This window comes from Lacerta agilis, chromosome 4 (assembly GCF_009819535.1).
Source record: "Lacerta agilis isolate rLacAgi1 chromosome 4, rLacAgi1.pri, whole genome shotgun sequence".
NCBI classification, from domain to species: Eukaryota; Metazoa; Chordata; class Lepidosauria; order Squamata; family Lacertidae; genus Lacerta; species Lacerta agilis.
The window spans coordinates 19,828,907-19,849,627 of record NC_046315.1 but is presented as its reverse complement, the minus strand read 5'-3'; the positions used below and the strand labels follow the sequence as shown (position 1 = coordinate 19,849,627).

The 20,721-nt window shown below is 44.5% G+C and overlaps 1 protein-coding gene across 1 annotated transcript in view; it reads left to right on the top strand.

The window, feature by feature from the left end:
• Window positions 1–20,721, top strand: part of GUCY1A2 (guanylate cyclase 1 soluble subunit alpha 2) — a 136,840-nt gene that overhangs the window by 90,242 nt on the left and 25,877 nt on the right. Inside the window, exon 6 of the mRNA XM_033146218.1 lies at window positions 2,421–2,564. Within this exon, the coding sequence (XP_033002109.1) occupies window positions 2,421–2,564 (144 nt within the window). The remainder of the gene's footprint in view (window positions 1–2,420; window positions 2,565–20,721) is intronic.

Sequence of the window (20,721 nt, the reverse complement as noted above, 5' to 3'; positions counted from 1 at the left end):
GTGACATGTAACAATCCCACATATCTGCAGCAAAGGGTGGAATGGAATTCCCAACACACACCCTTCTTTCCCTGTCTCGGGCTGGCTGTGGCTCAGGCTGTCCTCTTTTTTCTCTTCAAGATATGGCAACCCTGCTTAGGGCATACATAGGCAACTATGTGAATGTCTCATGACAACCCCCAGTTCTAAAGCAACATCCTCTGTTCCTGCCTACAAACGTCGACTCCTCGTTGTCTTCGTGTTACCTGAGCATCGGCTTCACTGAACTCAGTGGGACAAAGCTTGCAGATCGGGCTGTTAAAACCCATCGAGCATTTGCTTGACAAAGGTGGTTCTTCTGCCAGCTGTCATGTCTGCTTTGCGTTTCTCTGAGAACAAGCAGGATGATCTTTCAAACGTTATTGTTAGCATTTCACAAAACATTTCCTCTGTTCGTCTGCAGTTTTAAACCCTTCCAGAAAACCCGTCCCTTTTCTTGTCCATTCACAAGGATTTGTGCTGGTGATGTTATCGGGGCGCTTATAAGCAAACCTGCTTTCAGTACTGTTTGTGCCTGCAGAAGTTTTGCAATGGACATCCTGTTTCATTTCCAGTCAGCGTGTTGTCTCATGGATTCCCTCTGGCATCCTGGAATTTTGTATACATCAAAAGTTCTAGTGGTGTTGTTGTTGTGTCCCACTGTTGTGCAAGAGTTCCCTCTCAAGACAGCAATAATGTGTTAACAGTGGGAGTTCATTATAGCAAAACTAATAAAGGGGAATGATGTAAGGATGCTCCACTATATCTACCACCAATGCACTGATATTGTGCCAATGATATGTTGCTGAATACACCTGCAGAAAAAGCAGCAATCTGGAGATCCCTGAGCTAGGCGCTCATAAATGTAACACTAATGTCTCAACAAATGAAACTGATCTGTAGAAAATGTAACTTGAAAAAAGAGACATTGCACATACTTTTGTAAACCAAGAAATCTTTAATAAAAAATAGATTTCAAAAAAAATAATGAAAAGAAATATCTAGTCTCCATCTACATGGTTCTTTTCCTCCCTGTTCTCTCTAATTGGCAAGCCCTCAGATGTTAGATGGGGGTGCCAGGCGCGGGTCAACAATAAATCACGCAGAGTAAGTGAAGTGAACTTTTTATTAGAAGAAACAAGATCTGCTCAGGAGTGCCAGGCCTAATGAGCACAGCAACTCTTCTTGGTAGATCGTGCCCCTATGAGGCAGTTGTGACTGAAGATCCTTGCTTTCCCACAGCTTCCTCTCCCGGGTCCTTCCAAAGCAATCTGAGACTCTGCCAGGATTACTGTCTTTGCTCCTCCCTCTTCATGCCTCTTCTGGTTCTGGGAGACCAGGGGAGAGGGGCACTAGTAGCAGCAGGAGGGGGGAGACATCGTCGATTCTGACTGATCTCTGTCTCTTGGTTTCCCTCCTCTCCTACTTCCACTCGACTTCTCTCTGCCACACTAAACCCTGTTACCTCTTCAGCTTCCAACACCTTCTCCTCCCTCTTCTCCCTCTCACCAACTCATCGTCATCTCGCTACCACTCCCCAGGCTTCATCCCTTGGGGGTTCCCCAGTTGGTCCAGCCAGTCCACAACATCAAGAGGGTACTCCTCTTTCTTTCTTTCTTTCTTTCTTTCTTTCTTTCTTTCTTTCTTGTCTGCAATCCTTCGCTATCAATGATAAGATCATTGGTCCCACTCACCCACCCTAAATATTACTTCAGAGTGATGTCTACAGCTTCGTGGATCTCCATATGTTTAGAATTTGTATCAATGAGCCAAACAATAGGAAACATTGAAGGCTACCAGAGCATTATTCTTGCCAGCTCATTTGCTGTTGCTAGAGATGAGGGAAGAGCCCCTCACCAGAGTTCAGTGGGGCAGCTGCTCTGGCATTCATGGCAACTGAATTGTGGGTTCTTGTTAACCAGAGACCCTGAGTTTTAGTGCTGTGAGAGAGGTGGAAGAAATTCTATCTATGTTCAGTCTGTAAGTGTCAGATTGCTTTAGTGTAGAAGATGTACAGATTACAATTCTTATCCTACAAGAGGACAAACTACAGTGGCACCTTCTCCCCCACCTGCAGATTTGCAGTAGGCTCCCTGATCCAGAAAAAAACCCTCATTTTCTTATGGTTCAGTGTTGTTACAACCCACTTGATAGCATAAGTTGTCCTCAATTCTAATGATTTTGCGCTCACTAATGATGAACAACTGTGCAATGAGATGTCAGGATTTGATTGTGCCTGTTTGCAAACTTGGGGGTAATTATACTCCGTTGTCTAATAGCTTATCTTATTGATGTTGTGCTGACATGTTTTTAAGCAACATTTAGTGATTGCATAGACTTAATGGTACCAGTTCCTGGCTCATTATCATATTTTTTGCATTTGATTTGTCTGATTGCTGCAGGTGGAAACAATAGGTGATGCGTACTGTGTTGCAGCAGGGCTCCACAGACAGAACCTAAATCACGCAAAGCCCATCGCGCTGATGGCCCTGAAGATGATGGAGCTGTCAGAGGAGGTGCTTACACCAGATGGAAGACCTATTAAGGTAAATTTACTTGCTCTGCATCCTGAGCAATCGAATGGAAAGCACCTGCATCACAGGCACAGTTGAAATGCTCTGGGTGCACAGTTCAGCAAGGTGTTAGGCAAAGCACGATAGCTGATTGGAACCTCCATCTCCAAGAGCAGTGTACCAGTAAATACCACTTGCTGGGGAGCAAAACCATGGGATGTTGTCTTTCATGCCTTGCTTCTGGGGGCATCTGGCTGGCTGCTGCGGGAATTGAGATGCAGGATTTGATGGTTCCTGGTTTTAGGAACCTGCAAACTTATATTTTAATAAAGAAAAATAATTTATTACCCACCCTTCACCATAATTTGCCAGGGCAAATTACAACAATTTAAAAATACAATATTAAGGGGAGTTAAAACAGATTACAATCAAGAGAATAGGATGGGCCCTACATATTTTTATATAGCTCAGTCGGTAGGGCATGAGACTCTTAATCTCAAGATTGTGGGTTCAAGCCCCACATAGAATCATAGAATTGTAGAGTTGGAAGGGACCCCAAAGGGTCATCTCGTCCATCCCCCTGCAATGCAGGAATTTCAGCAAAAGCATCCATGACAGTTCACTTTATTGAGTGAAAGATCAATTTTCCGTCTGCTTTCCATTTGGCCAGCTGGTAACAACCCCACATTCCCTCTCACGGCAAACTCAGTGTCTCTGTACTAACAAGAAAGGAGACAAACATGGAGCCAATGGGAAATGAAACTGTATCAGCATTTGCCTGTCGCCCGAACTGCCCAGTGCGGACTGAGCATGCTCAGTGGACATGAGGTGCCAGAGAATGCTGTGTCATTTGGGAAGGAAAGGCATGAAACGGAAAGGAGAAGGAAGCCTACTTGACTTACTGAAAGCTTATAGCAGACAGCATGGTTGGCCAGAACCCTGAATAGGAGCACTCCTGTTAGGGGGTAAGAATATACACCCCCCTAATGTTTTTATTAGTACTTTGGCCACCTCATGAGTAGAGAAGACTCCCTGGAAAAGACCCTGATGTTGGGAAAGATGGAGGGCACAAGGAGAAGGGGACGACAGAGGATGAGGTGGTTGGACAGTGTTCTCGAAGCTACTAACATGAGTTTGGCCAAACTGCGGGAGGCAGTGAAGGATAGGGGTGCCTGGCGTGCTCTGGTCCATGGGGTCACGAAGAGTCGGACACGACTGAACGACTGAACAACAACAACAAATGTTTTTATTATAGTGTTGGGCACAGACTCCCCCCCCCATTTCTTTCCCCCATCTTTTCTTTTTCTTTTTTTTTTGCATTTGGAGGTTAAGCAAAAGCACTCCTTAGATGTTCATGCTCTTCAGGGTTTGGAATAAATTTATCATATAGTGGTACCTCTGGTTACAAACTTAATTCATTCTGGAGGTCCGTTCTTAACCTGAGGTACCACTTTAGCTAATGGGGCCTCCCGCTGCTGCCGTGCTGCCGGCGCGCAGTTTCTGTTCTCATCCTGAGGTAAAGTTCTTAACCTGAGGTACTACTTCCGGGTTAGCAGAGTCTGTAACCCGAAGTGTTTGTAACCTGAGGTGTTTGTAACCCGAGGCACCACTCTACTCTTCTTTCTTTGTTTTTTAAGAAAAGCATTGCTCCTAGGTCAATCAATGTGGCATTCTTCATAGAGGAAAAATGGCACAAAGTTTTTCACTTTGAAATCTCCACTGCTCAGTGGCTGGCTACCATGTCAAGCAAGTGATCCATTTTCCATTCTCTCTACCTCCTCCCTACCTGAAGTACAAGGCATAAAGATAGCATGAAAAAGAGATAGTATATCCTCTTCTTCCTTTGAACTGCGTCAGTCCAAATGTTGAGCTGCGTCGTCCCTTTGCATCCACCGAGTAGAGCATGATTTTCTGATAAGCCCAACATGTTGTATTGCTGGTTACATTCGTCCCCCAGGCAGACGCTTCATTCCCAGTTACGTTGGAGCATGACAACACAGAGCTTATCTGCACTGAAATTAGCTTACCCATTTCTTGGGAGAATAAATACACAATGTGCTTTGTTTGCAATATCTTTCACTAAGCCTGGGGGGGAGTTTCTGGATGCTGAACTGTCTTGGAGATACATTTAAAGCCTTTCATTGGGCATTGTATGTGTCATCTGATGTGGTTCAAGTAGAGGCATGGCTGGATCACCTACAGGGTCAAGTTCCCCTTGGGAGAACTCAATTGCATAGGTGTACCTAGTTTTCTTTTCCCGTGGTACTTTGGCGTCCCCAGTTGCTAATCACCACAATGTTTTGTGCACCTTTCTTGGGTAATAATAGCACCTAATTTAACAGCAAGGACTTGCTAGCAGGACGTTCCATGAGATATAATAAACTACAGATCATTAAAGTTTGAATTCATTAAGGAGCTTGCAATACAGATTGTAAAATAATTTTCCAGCTCCCCCCCTTTTAAATTCCCTAACACTCAGTAGAACAGACATAATTGCATGATCTTGGCAATAAGGGAGCCATCTTCTCCAGAGATGTAACTCTTCACTGACTCTTGTGGGGGTCATGATGGGAGACTGAAAAGCTAAGAACCAACCACTGACAATGCAGTAGTGATGTGCCTGGATTTCAGAAAAGGAGATACCATATAGATGAAGTGGTTCCTACTTTTTCCTCCAGTTCTTCTTCTTCTTTTAACTAGAAACAGGGTGCTAAGATGTTGCTGAATAAGTGCATGGAATGCAGACAATTGCTTCTCACATTCTCCATTCCACTTCCTCTGCTAGAATGATAAATGTCTGGAAATGCTTCAGAGGAGTGCCAATATCTTGCCTTTTCCCTCTGGACTTGAGTTGCATGTGTGTTTGTGTGTGTGTTTACCACTATCTAGGAGTGGGGGAGAAATTCACGATTCAGCTTCACTATTTCCTTCATTTTGTGCTGGTATTATATTTTCCGTATAAACAGGACTCCATTTTCGCGCGCACACCCACCACACCCCACTTTTAATTGTTCTCCCCTCCGAGATGAGGAGGGAAGGAAACAGGAAAACCTGGGCATTCCGGGATCTAATCAGAAACTGTTATGGATTCTGTAATTCCAGAACTGTCCCTGGACACTTGGAGGGTATGTAATGAATCTCAGGGGGGGGGGGGGAGTGAGAGATAATGATAGAAACTGTAAATGCAGTTCTCTTGCCCTAGCTTTGTACCTTTCCTACTCTAGGAACTGGAGAAACAGATGAAATAGTGGGCATAATGACCCTCCCTGATCCACTCCCAGTGTTGCCGATGACAGGTGCTCATCTCGCTTTTCAGGCCAAGGGAGCCGGTGTTTGTCCACTCCGCAGACAGTTTTTCCAGGTCATGTGGCTAGCATGACTAAGCCCTTCTGTCACAATGGAACACCGACACCAGAGCAGCGCACGGAAACGGCATTTACCTTCCCGCCGGAGGAGTACCTATTTATCTACTTGCACTTTGACGTGCTTTTGAACTGCTAGGTTGGCAGGAGCTGGGACCAAGCAACAGGAGCTCACCCTGTTGCAGGGATTCGAACCACCAACGTTTTGATTGGCAAGCCCAAGGCTCAGTGGTTTAGACCACAGTGTCACCCGCGCCCCTAGTGGCATCATTAGACCTCATCATTTCACTTTTCCCTGCCCAGCAACGGCCCCCAACACAGGTCTGCCCACCTTTCTTTTGTGGTCTTCTGGCTCTTTATTTAATTTTAAAAGTAGCTGCTACCTAGGGTGGCAGCAGCAAATCCATAGGCACCTGTTTTTAACTCTTCTCTGCTACCTGTAGCAGTGGCACAGCAAAATATATCGATATACTGCAGGTGCCGTGTTGTTTTTCCTGAACCGCCCAGATGCCAAGTTGGGGCTGGGGTGGGGTGGGCACTATATGAAAATGAGTGGACAAGTGACGAATCTGCCAGCCACTCCTGGAAATTTGCAGAGTGGCCTCTGAAGAATAGGCAAAATAAAGGAACGTTTTCATTAATGGGTTCCGCATAATATAGCATCATTATACGACTTACCTGTATGTGACGTTCACAGGACTTTCTGTGGCGTAGGGATTTCATTGTTTTAACCGTCTTTGTAAAGTTTTTCGTCATTGTTTTAATACTGTTGCTGTGTGCAATGCTATGAAAAATTCAAACAATGAGGACTTACTGTGATAGTTATTTTATTAAATACGCTATTTGCGAGTCGCTTCCTCAGTTTTCTGGGAGACACTGAGCATTTGACGTATGAAGCTTATGCTTGAGGTTTCTAGTCATGCTGGCTACATCAATGAGATTCTTGACTAAAAAGAGTTTTCCCTTTAAGTCACTCTCAATAATTATTTGCTTTTTTTTTTAGTGAGTTAAGGTGGCACTAATGGGTCCGAGGAGCGAGGCGAAGAAATAAGCAGGCGCAGAGGAAAAGCAAACGTCAATTTGCATGTGCTGCTAAAATTAACTCTGCAATTATGCAGATTTGTTGTGTGCAGTCTTCCTTGTTGAAAGCTTGCAGGGCATGGAGTGGGTGAAAGAGAACCCAGAACTATCCCAAACCGCCTTCAAAATGTGCTTCTTAATGTGGGAGAAGTTCACACTGAATCGTATGGGGACTGGCAATCAGAATGAACAGGGAAATGTATATGAAGATTCTTTATGAACCGTCAAACTATTAGTCCTTCTTTTTCTGGGAGCCAGTGTGGTGTAGTGGTTCAGAACGGTGGACTCGTAATCTGGTGAACTGGGTTCGTGTCTCCGCTCCTCCACATGCAGCTGCTGGGTGATCTTGGGCTAGTCACACTTCTTTGAAGTCTCTCAGCCTCACTCACCTCACAGAGTGTTTGTTGTGGGGGAGGAAGGGAAAGGAGAATGTTAGCCGCTTTGAGACTCCTTCGGGTAGTGATAAAGCGGGATATCAAATCCAAACTCCTCCTCCTCCTCTTCTACTTTTACCTTGCACCAAAGAAATCTACCAAATAAATGAAGTTTAATATTTAAAACACTGGTCTAAAACTGGAAATAATTGCAGTATACAACGTGTTGGACTAACTTGCATCCGATTAACTTCAGCATGTCTACTCTGAGACTGCCATTAATCCCAGATACCTGTAGACCTGCTGACTGTACAAGGCACAACATAGAGTTTTCCATCCAGCAATTAGTTTTTCTTGCTTTAGAAAATTGGTGTGTTGGCGTAGAGTGATGTTGAGTTGCACCATCGTCCTCCAGATACACTGTGGATGTCTGGAGCACTCAGTAAAGGGCTCTTGAAAATGTAAGGGGCCCTTATCAAATGGACTGGAGTGAATATGGTCCTGCATCGAGCAAGGCTGAAAAAGGCTTTGCTCATCCCAATCCTGAGAGCTAGTGTGATGCTCAAGCCACAAAAGGTTCCCCACCTGTGGATTATAGCATGTTTCGGTATGCACACTCAGGTCTCATAGGACAGTGTACAGCTTTGTTGTGCAACAAGAGTGCTCCATATGATTTAAGGAAGTGACCTCAAACACACCTTCCAGTTCTCTGTAAATGTACAGTGCCTGGAAATGGTAGATACAGGGAAGCTGGTTCGCTATTACTGATCCGAGCTTTTTGTTGAGTTGCCCCTAAGGAACTCAGAGTTAAGTCAGAAAATAGTTTGAAAACCACCAACCTAGAACCCTCTGCCTTGTGGAATTCAATGCTTATATATATAATTATTGAAAAATATTCGGCTTTCCTGAAAAATGTTACCTCTGTCTTGTCTCAGTGAACCCTTCCAAATTTGCCTTGAATTTTACATTAGTCAAATTTTGATGGCTCCTCTCTTTAATGTCATGGAGCCCATAGTTCCTCAGATGCTTGATGGAACTTCTGGCTTAGTTGCCTGCAAATACATTTTAAGACAGAAAAAGAAAAGGATGCAGGTACGTTTTTATGTCGGAGCAACTTTCTTCATAATCTTGTACCTTTCTTTGAATGTTTATTCCCATCTGCTAGGGTTGCAGGTGGTCGACTTGACATGAGGGTGCTTAAATCACTTGAGCTGTGTACAGTTATGCCAAACATAACTCTCCTCGAGAAAAGCAGAGCCCCGTGTTTCTGCTGATAATTCCATCACTGGTATGTGGAAATCTTCCTTCCAGTATCCTAGCAACTTCTCTTTTTCTTTCTCCTTTCTTTTTTTCTCCTTTCTAATGTGTAAATCATACCCCAAAAGCTACAAAATAGCCTATTTCAGGGTGGCTCGCCTGAAATGAGAAATTATTTGTCATTTTGCGCAATAACATTACAGCAAAAGAGTACATTTGCATATGGAACAACTAATCATGTGGTTAGTTACCACAACTCAGCAATGTGGTTATATAACCAGATTGCCCCCCCCCCCCCCGCTCTGGAGCTTCCCTTCTTGGTGTTAGCAATCCAAGAGTTGGTGGTAACATTTTTTTCACCACAGAAACAAGTTCATAGATTTAGTGAGAGGGTATCCATACCAACACCATTCAGAAATGGAAGTTTTCCATTCACACAGAACTAGAGTATTACTCTCTCCCCCATATTAAAAAACTGGCATAAATGCTTACATAATATAGTTCATAGTGGTTTAAGTGTCTACTTTCAGGAATCATTTGCCATGTGGCTGCCGAGGGAATGGTGTGTGTTGCAAGGGATTCTGGGGCACGTTATACCAAAACAGCAACAACAAACCACCCTGCAATCAACTGAACTCTAGAATGCTACAGACTGAATGCTGCTTCGCTCCTGGATAGCTCAGTCAGTAGAGCATGGGACTCTTACTCTCAGGGTTGTGGGTTTGAGCCCCATGTTGGGCAAAAGATTCCTGCATCACATTGCAGGGGGTTGGACTAGATGACTCTTGAGATTCCTTCCAACTCTACAATTCCATGATTCTCGTGAACTGAGAGCAGGCACACTCCCCAGTAGCTTTGCAGTACAGGCTGGTTGTGATGAGCGAGCTATTTTTCAAAAACACTGTCTCTGCTCTTCTTATTGATGGCGGGAAGCTTAAACTGGGGTGGGCTTTAGGTCGCAAATACTCCTCTGCATCTCATTTTGAGCCGTTCTGAGACCCTTTCAAACTAATTTTAGACTTTGGACTTAAGAAGGCCCCCCTATTTAGAAGGCAGTGTGTTTTACTTGACGGACTTCAAAATGTGGCAAGCCAGCTCTAGATATGGGGGGAGAGATTTGATTCCATCCTCATTAAAGGCGAACTTGCCGAGTTCGGATTTCCCAAAACAGTATGAGAACTGAAGTGCAGCCATCTTTCAGAATTCTCACTTCTGCAGGCAAAGCACATAGAATCACATTATTGTAGAGTTGGAAGGGACGCTGAGGATCATCTAGTCCAGGCATCCCCAACCTGTGGCCCTCCAGATGTTTTGGCCTACAACTTCCATGATCCCTAGCTAACAGGACCGGTGGTCAGGGATGATGGGAATGGTAGTCCAAAACATCTGGAGGGCCGAAGGTTGGTGATGCCTGATCTAGTCCAACCCCCTGCAAGGCAGGAATATGCAGCTGTCCAATGTTCTATCCCTGAATCATGGTCCTTCGCAAAGGGCCCGGAGGTTGTAATTGTTCCAGGGGTGCACTGTTTGCAACTGTCTTTTGCTTTGCTTTCTATTTTGAAAGAGCTTTGCAGAGTCCTCTCTTCACAGTGTTAGTATTGGAAGGAGGAGTTCCCTATTCATCTTTGGCATTTCATGAGTAAGAGCCGGGGGGAGAGAACATGGGGGAAAATAAATAACAGTCCTGTCTGCATTCAGAAGCAAAGGCATTTATTTACTCAAGGCCAGAGATGCTATTAAATCATAGCACTGTGTGGGAGAAGGTGCTGAAATGTACAATCCCCGTGGAAGCAGAAGATGATGTCTTGGCTTTAGGGGCAAGAGAGAGCACACCTACTTCATCCTTTTGCAGTTATACAGTGTGCACATACTCCTGTAACTGATGCAGCCAGAGTGAGATGACCTTCACCTATTGATCCAGCATTGCAGGAGCGGAATTTCCATGGGTTCACACTGCAGTGCTCTGGTGATGTTTCAAAGCATCTTCACACTTTGCTGAAATGCACAGATCAGAGTTCAGCCCCCATTAATGCCTACTTTTCGCAGCTTGTGGCGCCTTCCTACGAAACACTTTCGTGACAGGGAGCAAGCCAGCAGTAAATCACACCGTTCAAGTTGGAGCTAATTCTTTATTAGCAAGAACACGATCTGCACAGACTTGGCGGAGTGTCAGGACTAGTGAACACAGCAGCTCATCCCCAGTAGGTCTCGCCCCATGGGTCAGTTGTCGAGACTGAAAGTCCCTGCCTCCCCACAGGTGTCTTACGTTCTCTCATCTCCATGGCTTTTCCCAAGCAGTCAGAGACTGTGCCTGCATGAATCCAACCTCTCCCCTGCTCTTTTTATGCCTCTTCTGGTTCTGGGAGAGGGGAGGGGAGGGGAGCTTGTCGCAGTAAGAAGGGGAGACACCCATGACTGTTCACCAGCCTGGCTCATCTCTGCCTCTTGGCCTCTTCCCACTCTCCTGCTTCTGTTTCTGCCTCTGGTTCTGGACTTCTCTCTGCCACAGCCTCTCCCAGCTCACTAAGCCCTGATACCTCTTCAGCTTCCAACACCTCCTCCTCTTCCTAGTCTCTCTCTCCTCCCTCTGACCACTTATCAGCACCCCGCCGCCAATTCCCGGGCTCTGAGCCTTCTTCCCTCAGGTGTTGCGCAGCTGGTTCCTCCAACCTGTCTGAGACGTTTTGATTAGAAGTAGGCTAGTTAGAAATGACGAGATAAGAATACTTTTTAAAACAGCTGGGCAGATCCTGATCTCCAAACACACCTTCCGCCCAGTGCGACAAGCGGTCAGAGCTGTCCACCTGACAATTACCTGGCACCACAATGACATCAGTGTGAAATCAAACTACATGGGGGGGGGAGTGTGTGTGGCACTTTTCTAGTGCAGCAAATCAGCTGACATTAGGTGTAGGGCAGGTGGGCATGGCTCAATCGAAAGGTTCAACCCTCAGCATCTCCAGGTACTCCAGGGAGAGACTCCTGTCTGAAATCCTGGAGAGCTTCTCCCAATCAGTGTAGTTGAGTTCTCAGCTAGATTGGCCAATTGTCTGACTTGGAGCTGGAGGTGCCACTCCTTTCTGGCTCTCCGCCAGGTTGATCCACACTTATACATGCTTCTCTCTCCTCTCAAGTAACCTTACATATAGGTATCTAGGAACTTCTCTAGTGCCCCAAAGCTTATAGCTTGCTTGTGATCTTCTCTGGTGTTGTGGCCCTAAAGGTGACAACAGCATGTTGGGGTGTATGTCAAGCTGACAAGAGCCCAGGCAACTGTTGTTGAGGCTCCCATTCCTGGGGCAGGAATGTATGGATATAACAACTCCTCAGGGTTGCTGGTGGTGCAGATAACTTCTCAGTGAAAGGGAGTGCAGCCCAGGTTCCAATAAATCTTGATAATAATACCCTGTCAAGTGTATTAGATGTTCCAAACCAGGGTCCCCAGTGCACCAAAGTAAAGTTTGTCCGTTCTCATCTTTCTTGAGGTGCAGTTTGTTTTCACATAAGGGTTTTAGGATCCTCTGCCTACAAAGCTATCACCTCTCACGCTAGAAGGAATATGCCTTTCTAATACAGCGCCATAAATAAATTCGTCGCTTTAAGAACGCAGGTCGGCAAGTTCTGAGAATTAGCTGGGAGTTCAGCAGGGGCTTGGGAGAGCGGAGGATGCCACTCGGCCTTGGGTTTGAAGCTGACAGGATGAAAAACATCCATCTGTTTCAGAATGATTTAGTAACCTGAGGGTTGAATGCGTTTCCTGCTATAAATAAAGACGCAGGCAGAATATTGAAATGCCTCAGCTTCTTCTCCTGTGAGATTGGCGGTAAGGAGGAGAGAGATGATCTCAACCGCTTCGAGCACAGCTAGAGATATCGCAGTTCTCAAGCCTTTCCTCTTAATCAAAAAGGGAGTAAAGTTACATGCTTCAAGAAGTTCTAAGAGTGCAGTCCTACTCTCCCACATGTTGATGGCTAAGGAGGGAGAGATAGGATTGTGTAGAGCAGCCTCTCAGTTAGCCTCTGTTGGCAGATGGGAGCACTGGTGGTGCAGGGCGGGGGTTGGGGGGAACCCCACTGTTAAGAAGGCCCCCAAATAGGACTGGAGGACAGTAGCTTTGGCTTGGCAGGGTCCAAACCCTAGCAGATCCCCACGGGGCCCAATCCTCAGGCTCAGCAACCTGAAACTGACATGGATGATTATACAACAGAGTGTGTGTGTGTGTGTGTACAGCCAGGTTGGGCTTTGGACAGCATCTCCCCAGAGAGATGTGCTTGGTGTCATCGCTATCAACCTTTAGGTGCCAGGTGAAGATGTTCATATTCACCAGACATTTTGTTCTTGATTGGTATTGATATTTTAGTAGGGTAGGGTGCTCTTGCGGGATAGGCAGTTTCAGCTAATGTTTTCTTTAAACCTTTGGATATATTTTAATTTGTTATTGTATGTTTTAAAACAAAATAAAACTGTACATCGCTTTGAGATCAATTTTTCATAGTGTCAGATAACAATAATAAATTGAATACAGCAGTAGATAAGTTCCTCTGCTCTTCCATGGCCTCAAGTTAGGATTCATCTGCCTGTTTCAATAATTTAAAGCTATTAAGAAAACGAGACGACTTGTAACGTTGGGGTAGAAACTTTTTCCGTCCTGCGGTTTAATCATTTTCTCTGACGCTTCAGCGCTCACCTTCCTAAACAAAGTGGGCCTCTGTTGAATCGATACCTGTTGAATACCATTTTGGAGCCTAATTAAACGGCTTCTTTTAATTTCTAAAATATCAAGGAAAGGAGGAGGCAGTTTGAAGTGGGTGAAGGGCAGGGAGAGATACTTTAGAACCCTTCCCATGCCTGCCATTTCCATAGCATAGCTCGAGTTCTCAGGTTGTTGTGTTCTGCTCTGCTCACGCAGAGAGCAGAGAGACAAATCCCCTCCACCAAAAGGGGAAGTGTTTAAAGGCTCTAGAGCAGGGGATGCCAATACGAGGCCCTCTAGAAGTTGTTGGACTGCAACACCCGTCATCCATGCAGGTTATGGTAGTTCTGAATGGTTCGCACCACCTGGAGGGTATCATATTGGCTAACTATGCTCTAGAGATCAGGGGGCAAACTCAAGTCTTCAGAAAAATAATAATGAAGCTGGAGTCCTCAAAGCTTGTTTAACTAGCTCTGATAAGCTTCTATACCCAGTCAGCCAGTAAGCTTGTTATTACTGAATTAGCTAGCTCTCCCCGGCATATGTTTTTATGACCTCTTTAGAAGCTTTAGAGCAAAAAAAAAAAAAAATTACTTCCTTGCCTCGATACTCAATGCAAATTGCAATACCGATAAGATTTTAATCCAATTTCATGTAATGCAATGAATTGCAAACCTTTTTTTTTTTTTGAGAGAGAGAGAGAGAGAGAGAGAGAGAGAGGTGTCTAAGAATAAAAGTATTCTTCCCCAGAGTTTTCCAGCAACACTTGTAATTAATTCTCAGATTTTGAATAAAAGTGAGTGGAGTTCACTCATCATTAGTTGTAAATGTTTCCTCTATTAAGAATGATATTTGCACACTTTTAGTTGTATTGTGAAAAAAAAGTATCAGTTGAGTGTATGAGCTGCGTTCTGCTGAGCTCAACGGCAAAGTTCCCACTGGCTTTAATGGAGCTGAATCACACTCTGTCGTTGGACCTTTTAATCAGCAAATTAGCACCTTTGTATCTGTTTGCCACTTGTTAATATATGCTCGTTTCTTGTGATGTATAACCAACTAAGACGCTTCCCATTGCTATCCATCATATTGTAGCACACCTTTATTTGAACCCTCTTAAAATGCAGGCCTTGTTCTTATGGGAGCTAACTCCAATTAAAATGCCCCAACATTTATCCAATGAAAATAGGGGCATCCTATTTCACTATTATTATTATTATTATTATTATTATTATTATTACCCTGCCTATCTAACTGGGTTGCCGCAGCCACTCTGGGCAGCTTCCAACATATATAAAAACAGAATAAAACATTGAAAACTTCCCTATAGAGGGCTGCCTTTAGATGGCTTCTAAAGGTTGTATAGTTACTTATCTCTTGGCTCGGGGGTCGCATAACTCCATAACCTTCCAACATATCCCCGAAGAAAATAGGGACATCTGATCATACCCTCCAACTCTTTTTGATGGAAACAGGGATGTCCTAAGGAAAAACAGGATATTCTGGGATCATATCAGAAACTGGGACGGCTTCTGCAAATCCAGGACTGTCCCTGGGAAATAGGGACACTTGGAGGGTCTGCAAATGCTGGAAATGTTGGATATAGCCTCCATGCAAGCCTATTAGGGTGAACTGGCACACTGTATAACTTCGGTGCAAGCTTTGTGCAAACACATCTGCTTGGATGCTCTGTGCACAGCTGGTCTGGAAGCTCCCTGAGAAGCGTCCTATGCTGCTCATGGAAAGGGGGCCTATTATTGACTTGGCAAACCTCAATTTGTTCCTCCTAAAAATAAACGCGTATCTTGTTGACACCAACCCAGAATGAGAAGGAAATGACTTCTAGGAGGAGAAATCGCCAGGCAGTGTTCCAAATAAAGCAAAGCCCAGGCAAGAGCCCAGGCAGGCAATAAACGTTAATAATGATCATGGCAGTGCAGCACGGCAGAGAGAGAGGCATCTGGGTCCTTTAAGCTACCAATTTTGCCCAATTAGTGGCATTAAAGGGTGGCTGCAGAGCAATAACAAACAAGGAAGTTAGAGACATGCCACACCATCATCTGTCAGTATATCCGCTGCCAAATCGGCGTTTTCATTCATCTTGCTGTTCCCACCCCACACCCCCACACCCCCAGAGAACATGCTGTGTTAACTTCAGTCTAATCTCTATATTTATTTTGTGCTTCTGGAGTACAGATGAACAAGGTAGCTGATCAAAGGCCTGGAAAATCAGGTCAAGATAGTTTTGGGTGAAGCCCAAGTATATTAACTTTGTGTGTCTTCCCTTTGTGCATTTTGGGAGGGGGAAGGGTTATTTGAGGTGCAAGTTACATTTTTTAATATATGCGATTGCATGTAAGGAAACCCCAAAGGTGGATTGTTTTATTTAAAAAAAAATAGAATTTGTTGGCTGGAAATTAAAGCATTAAAATGGTTTCTGCTGGTGTTGCTTAGTCCTTTCACTGCAGACCACTTTTCTGCTTAAATTTGCTCTCCCCTTTTGCATGGTTCCAGAAAGTAAATATTTTTGCATTATTTTTTATTTTATTTTATTGGTAATCTGGAAGTGGGGGAGGAACTTGGTACAGATTTTGAACAATTTTCTTTTTAAAAAGCTGGGTTGGCCACCAACCCCACTCACACAGGAAACCAAAGATCACCACAGCCAACTACAAATGAACAATCACACCCTACGCCAACTCCGAACTCTCTCACCGCCAAAGAAACACAAGCGAACAACAGAGAACCTACACAATCAATGCTGACACCAAACCCTACATATATTAAGGAAAATAGAAACATCGTCACCTCACCTCGCCCATTCCCCCATCACACCCACCTCCTTTCCCCCTTCTCTCCCTAATGTCTCAACAACCAAAACTGATTTGTAAAAATGTTACATGGGGAAAAAAAATATGAGAGAAACATTGCACACACTTTTGTAAATCTCGAAAATCTTTAATTAAAAAACAAAACAAAACAAAACAAAAAGCTGGGTTGGTAAAGCTCCTACTTCTTCCACCCAGTCCAGCTCTCTATTCAAAGGCTCAGGTTTCCTGATTATTGTTTTAATTTTTAAAGCAAGCAAGCAAACAAACAAACAAACAAACAGTTAGTGTTTCTTGATTTTTATTAGTTATACCCTACTTTTCTGCTCCAAGAGCACTTATATCACATACCCTGCAAGTGCCCTGGAAAAAGGGGACATCCCATTATTTTATCGCAAGAGAGCTGTAGCCATTTTTATTGCCATGATCTTGCACAATTTCACAGCATGATCCCTCCCTACAATAAGTGCTTTTTTTGCAGTGCTCGATCTCATGTGGTGCCCCAAAATGTGCATTTTTTTAGCACCATGCCCCCCAAAGCACTTTTGGGGGGAAGCTGTGGTGCAAATTTGCACAAGATCACAGCAACCAAAGTGTGTGCCATGCTTTCGTAGTAAAAAACAGGAAGATGGTGTCCAGGAAGATGGCTCCCCAGATTTTGACTTCAAATTGTAGGAGCATATGACATCAGCTCAAGATGTACAATACAAAACAAAACAAATTTCAAAGATACGCATTTCTAAAAACACGCAGCTCACACCATCTTTTCAAATTTGTCCTAGTAAAGAAAGAGGGGATGGAAACATCCCTACTAGAAAAACTAACCAGTAAGCTGAAACTGACATGGGGACAAACGGAAGAAGACACCTTCACCCCGGTATGGTCCCCCTTCATCACACACACAGCCCAACAAGACAATGACAAAAATCTACCAACAGCATACAAATCAATATGGCTAACCTGACCAAAAACACCCACCGACCCCACTCACACAGGAGACCAAAGAACACCACAGCCAACTACAAAAGAACAATCACGCCCCACACCAACCCCAACCTCTCTCACCACCAAAGAAGAACCTGCACAGACAACGCTGACACCAAACCCTACACATATTAAGTAAAACAGAAATATCGTCACCCTACCTCACCCATCTCTCCATCCCACCCACCTCCCTCCCCCTTCTCTCCCTAATGTCTCAACAACAACAACCGATTTGTAAAAATGTTATATGGAAGAATACGAGAGAGACATTGCATTACCTCTGTAAATCAAGAAAATCTTTAATAAAAATATTTTTTAAAAAAGAAAGAGGAGATGGCCTGCACTTATGTGGCTCTGGCCCTGCTCACTGCTAGCATGCCTGCCCCCCGAGCAGATTAAACTCCCCTCTCCCCGATGATGCAACCCTCAACATTAAAAAGAAGTATCCCACCTCAAAAACCAAACACTGGAAGCAAATGTTGGAAGGGGTCAAAGTGGAAGTCTCTGTCCAGAAGCTTCCAGTGGCTGTCTGGGGATCTACAACCTTGGCAGATTAGCAACTTGAGGTGGCCACAATCCTTGGCACGACCCACTTCAAATTTCAGGCCTCCAGCCGCAGGCTGAAATGGATATACACCCAGTGCCTGAGCCAAAGTCCACCTACATCTGTAACTGATAAAGTTGTGGCCAATTTTTATCCCAGATGGTTGTCTTGTCACGTTTGTTCCCTTACACCATAGCTATTGCCTTCGTGCAGGGATAGAGGATGCCGTGGCTCAGCCCACAACTTCCTTCTTTTTATTTTAATTGTTTTATTTAATTGTTTTTATAAAGTTTGACGTACATACCTTATTCTGCAGGATTCAACTTCAGCATAAAATAAAGTGTTTTAAAATTGTTTACTTTTATGTTAATGGAAAGTTGAAAGCACTTCTGTTAACGGAAAGGTGTCTTAAGTACCATCATGAAGATAATACGAATTTCCTGACAGGGGCTCATGTTTCTTTCCTCTGTCATCTGGAACGAAACCAGCTTAGGTGTGAATTGCAACCCACCCTGGTGTGAGCTTCCTATTTTCACTTGATACAGGGCTCACTGAAGCCGGTGGGAGTCTTTCAGTTTATTAAAGTTGTTAGATTGGGCCTGGAGTGAGGATGGATCTTAGAATGGTTCCTCAGGCCCAATTTTTCTGTACCCTCTTAAGAAATCAGTTGGAAAAGGCTGGATTGTTTGTACACAGTCAGACAGAGCCTAAGGTACCCTTCAGCTCCTGGAAAGGCCGTTTTGTGTGACGCGGTAGCGCTGTGCGTGAGAAAAATGAAACTAAATCCAAAGATGTTATGAGAACCTCTGTAGAACGTACCTATAATAGGTCTTCAGGGGACCCTTCTGCCAACGCATGTGCAAGCATTAATAATTATCCAGACCGCAGCTGTCTTTGTTTGGCTCACATTTCCTCGATTCCAAACCAGTTACGTTTGTGGAGTGGCTATATAACCGCAGAAGTATCCAGGCAAGCATCTACTTGTTTAACTTATTTAAATAATTCATGCTTTACATAAGGCATTGTCATTAGCAACTCCCCTCCTGTGGTTCTTTGTGGACCACACACTTGCTAAGATCATCTTCAAACTGGGACTCACTTCCAGCTGGCTCCTCATGCCTCTGCCTCACTCCCAATTCTGATCTTCGCTCCCAGCTTCTTCCCCATGCTGGTTTCCACTTGGGGAATATTGTAAATGTGGGTGTGAAAAATCAGCTTTGGAAATATTATTATTATTATTATTATTATTATTATTATTATTATTATTATTGTTATTATTAATACCCCGCCCATCTGGCTGTGTTTCCCCAGCTACTCTGGGCAGCTCCCAACAGAATATTAATAATAATATAAAAAGCAATAAAACATCAACCATTAAAAACTTCCCTAAACAAGGCTGCCTTCAGATGTCTTCTAAAAGTCTGGTAGTTATTTATTTCCTTGACATCTGGTGGGAGGGCGTTCCACAGGGCGGGCGCCACCACCGAGAAGGTCCTCTGCCTGGTTCCCTGTAACCTCACTTCTTGAAGTGAGGGAACCACCAGAAGGCCCTCGGAGCTGAACCTCAGTGTCTGGGCCGAACAATGGAGGTGGAGACGCTCCTTCAGGTATACTGGGCCGAGGCCATTTAGGGCTTTAAAGATCAGCACCAACACTTTGAATTGTGTTCGGAAATGTACTGGGAGCCAACGTAGGTCTTTCAAGACTGGTGCTATGTGGTCTCGGCGGCCACTCCCAGTCACCAGTCTAGCCGCCGCATTCAGGATTAGTTGTACTTCCTGGGTCACCTTCAAAGGTAGCCCTATGTAGAGCGCATTGTAGTAGTCCAAGCGGGAGATAACCAGAGCATGCATCACTCTGGCAAGACAGCCCACGGGCAGGTAGGGTTTCAGCCTACATACCAGAAGGTTTCCAGTCACCAGTCTAGCTGCCGCATTAAGGGGCAGGGGGGGGGAGCATCAACATCAGAAATGGGGAAAGTGAAGAAATGCAGCAGTTGTGAACTAACCCCCTTGAGTAGAAGAGAGGGGCGTGGTTTGGCTCACATCAGCCGCGTTTCTCTCAGGGAGGAGGGAGATGCAGCAAAGAGAGAGAGGAGTGCTTTTCCCATTAGCCACCTCTCTCATTGCTGCATCTCCCACTTCCCAGAGGGGAGTGGGAGGCAGCAATGCGCGGTGGGCGGCTGAGGGCACAGATCTGCCACCCCTCCCGGCTCTCCTGAGCCTGCTGCGCCAGGCAGCCTCCTCACCTTGCTTCATGGGTGGGCAGGCCCTACCTCTGGGCTTTTTGTTCTACGCAGATCACCGTGTGCCTACTGGCTGGCCGAAACCATTAAAGACTTATGAATGAATCTTTTACTAGTTAATTTGTCATTCGTAAGCATGACTCAACAAAGCTTTATGGATGCATATAAGGAGGACCGTAGACATAGCTAGGTCTTTCTCTGAAGTTTGTTTTAAAGAGCACCGCTGAAGCTCGGGTTCCCCGCCCCCCCTCCCCCCAGTTTAAACACTAGTTGGAATATGAATAGACACCTCCATTCTCCAGCATTTTCCTTCCTGGTTTTCACTATGATCTTGGGTACCATGCATGACTTGCCTACTACAGTTTATTTGCCACTTTTCTAACACTTAGTTCCGGCCACAATGGTTTATTTAATTATCTGAAATATTTTCGCTTGCTTTTCTGGGTTCATATCCCTCCAAAGTAGCTTACAATCAGAACGAAAAGGAAAGGAAGCAATAATGCAGAACTTTAAGCATAAAACTACCGTGCTGCAATACTCCACACAGTTTGAGAAATCAGGATTGCTGAAATTATTATATCTGTTTTATTTCCCTCTTCCTTTTATATTTTTGTATAGGCAGCATCTCCTCCCCCCCTCTTTTTTTTACAGAGTGACTTGTTTGCATCAGGAGACACACACAGCCACACCCCGCCAAGCAGGGGTCTGAAACACAAGTTTTCATGAGCTATGAATTTTCAGCAATTAACTGGATGGTATCTGGCATCAAAACAAATTGATTAGCAAGCTAGCTGTTAGGGAATCCATTAGTAATGGTGGAATTTAA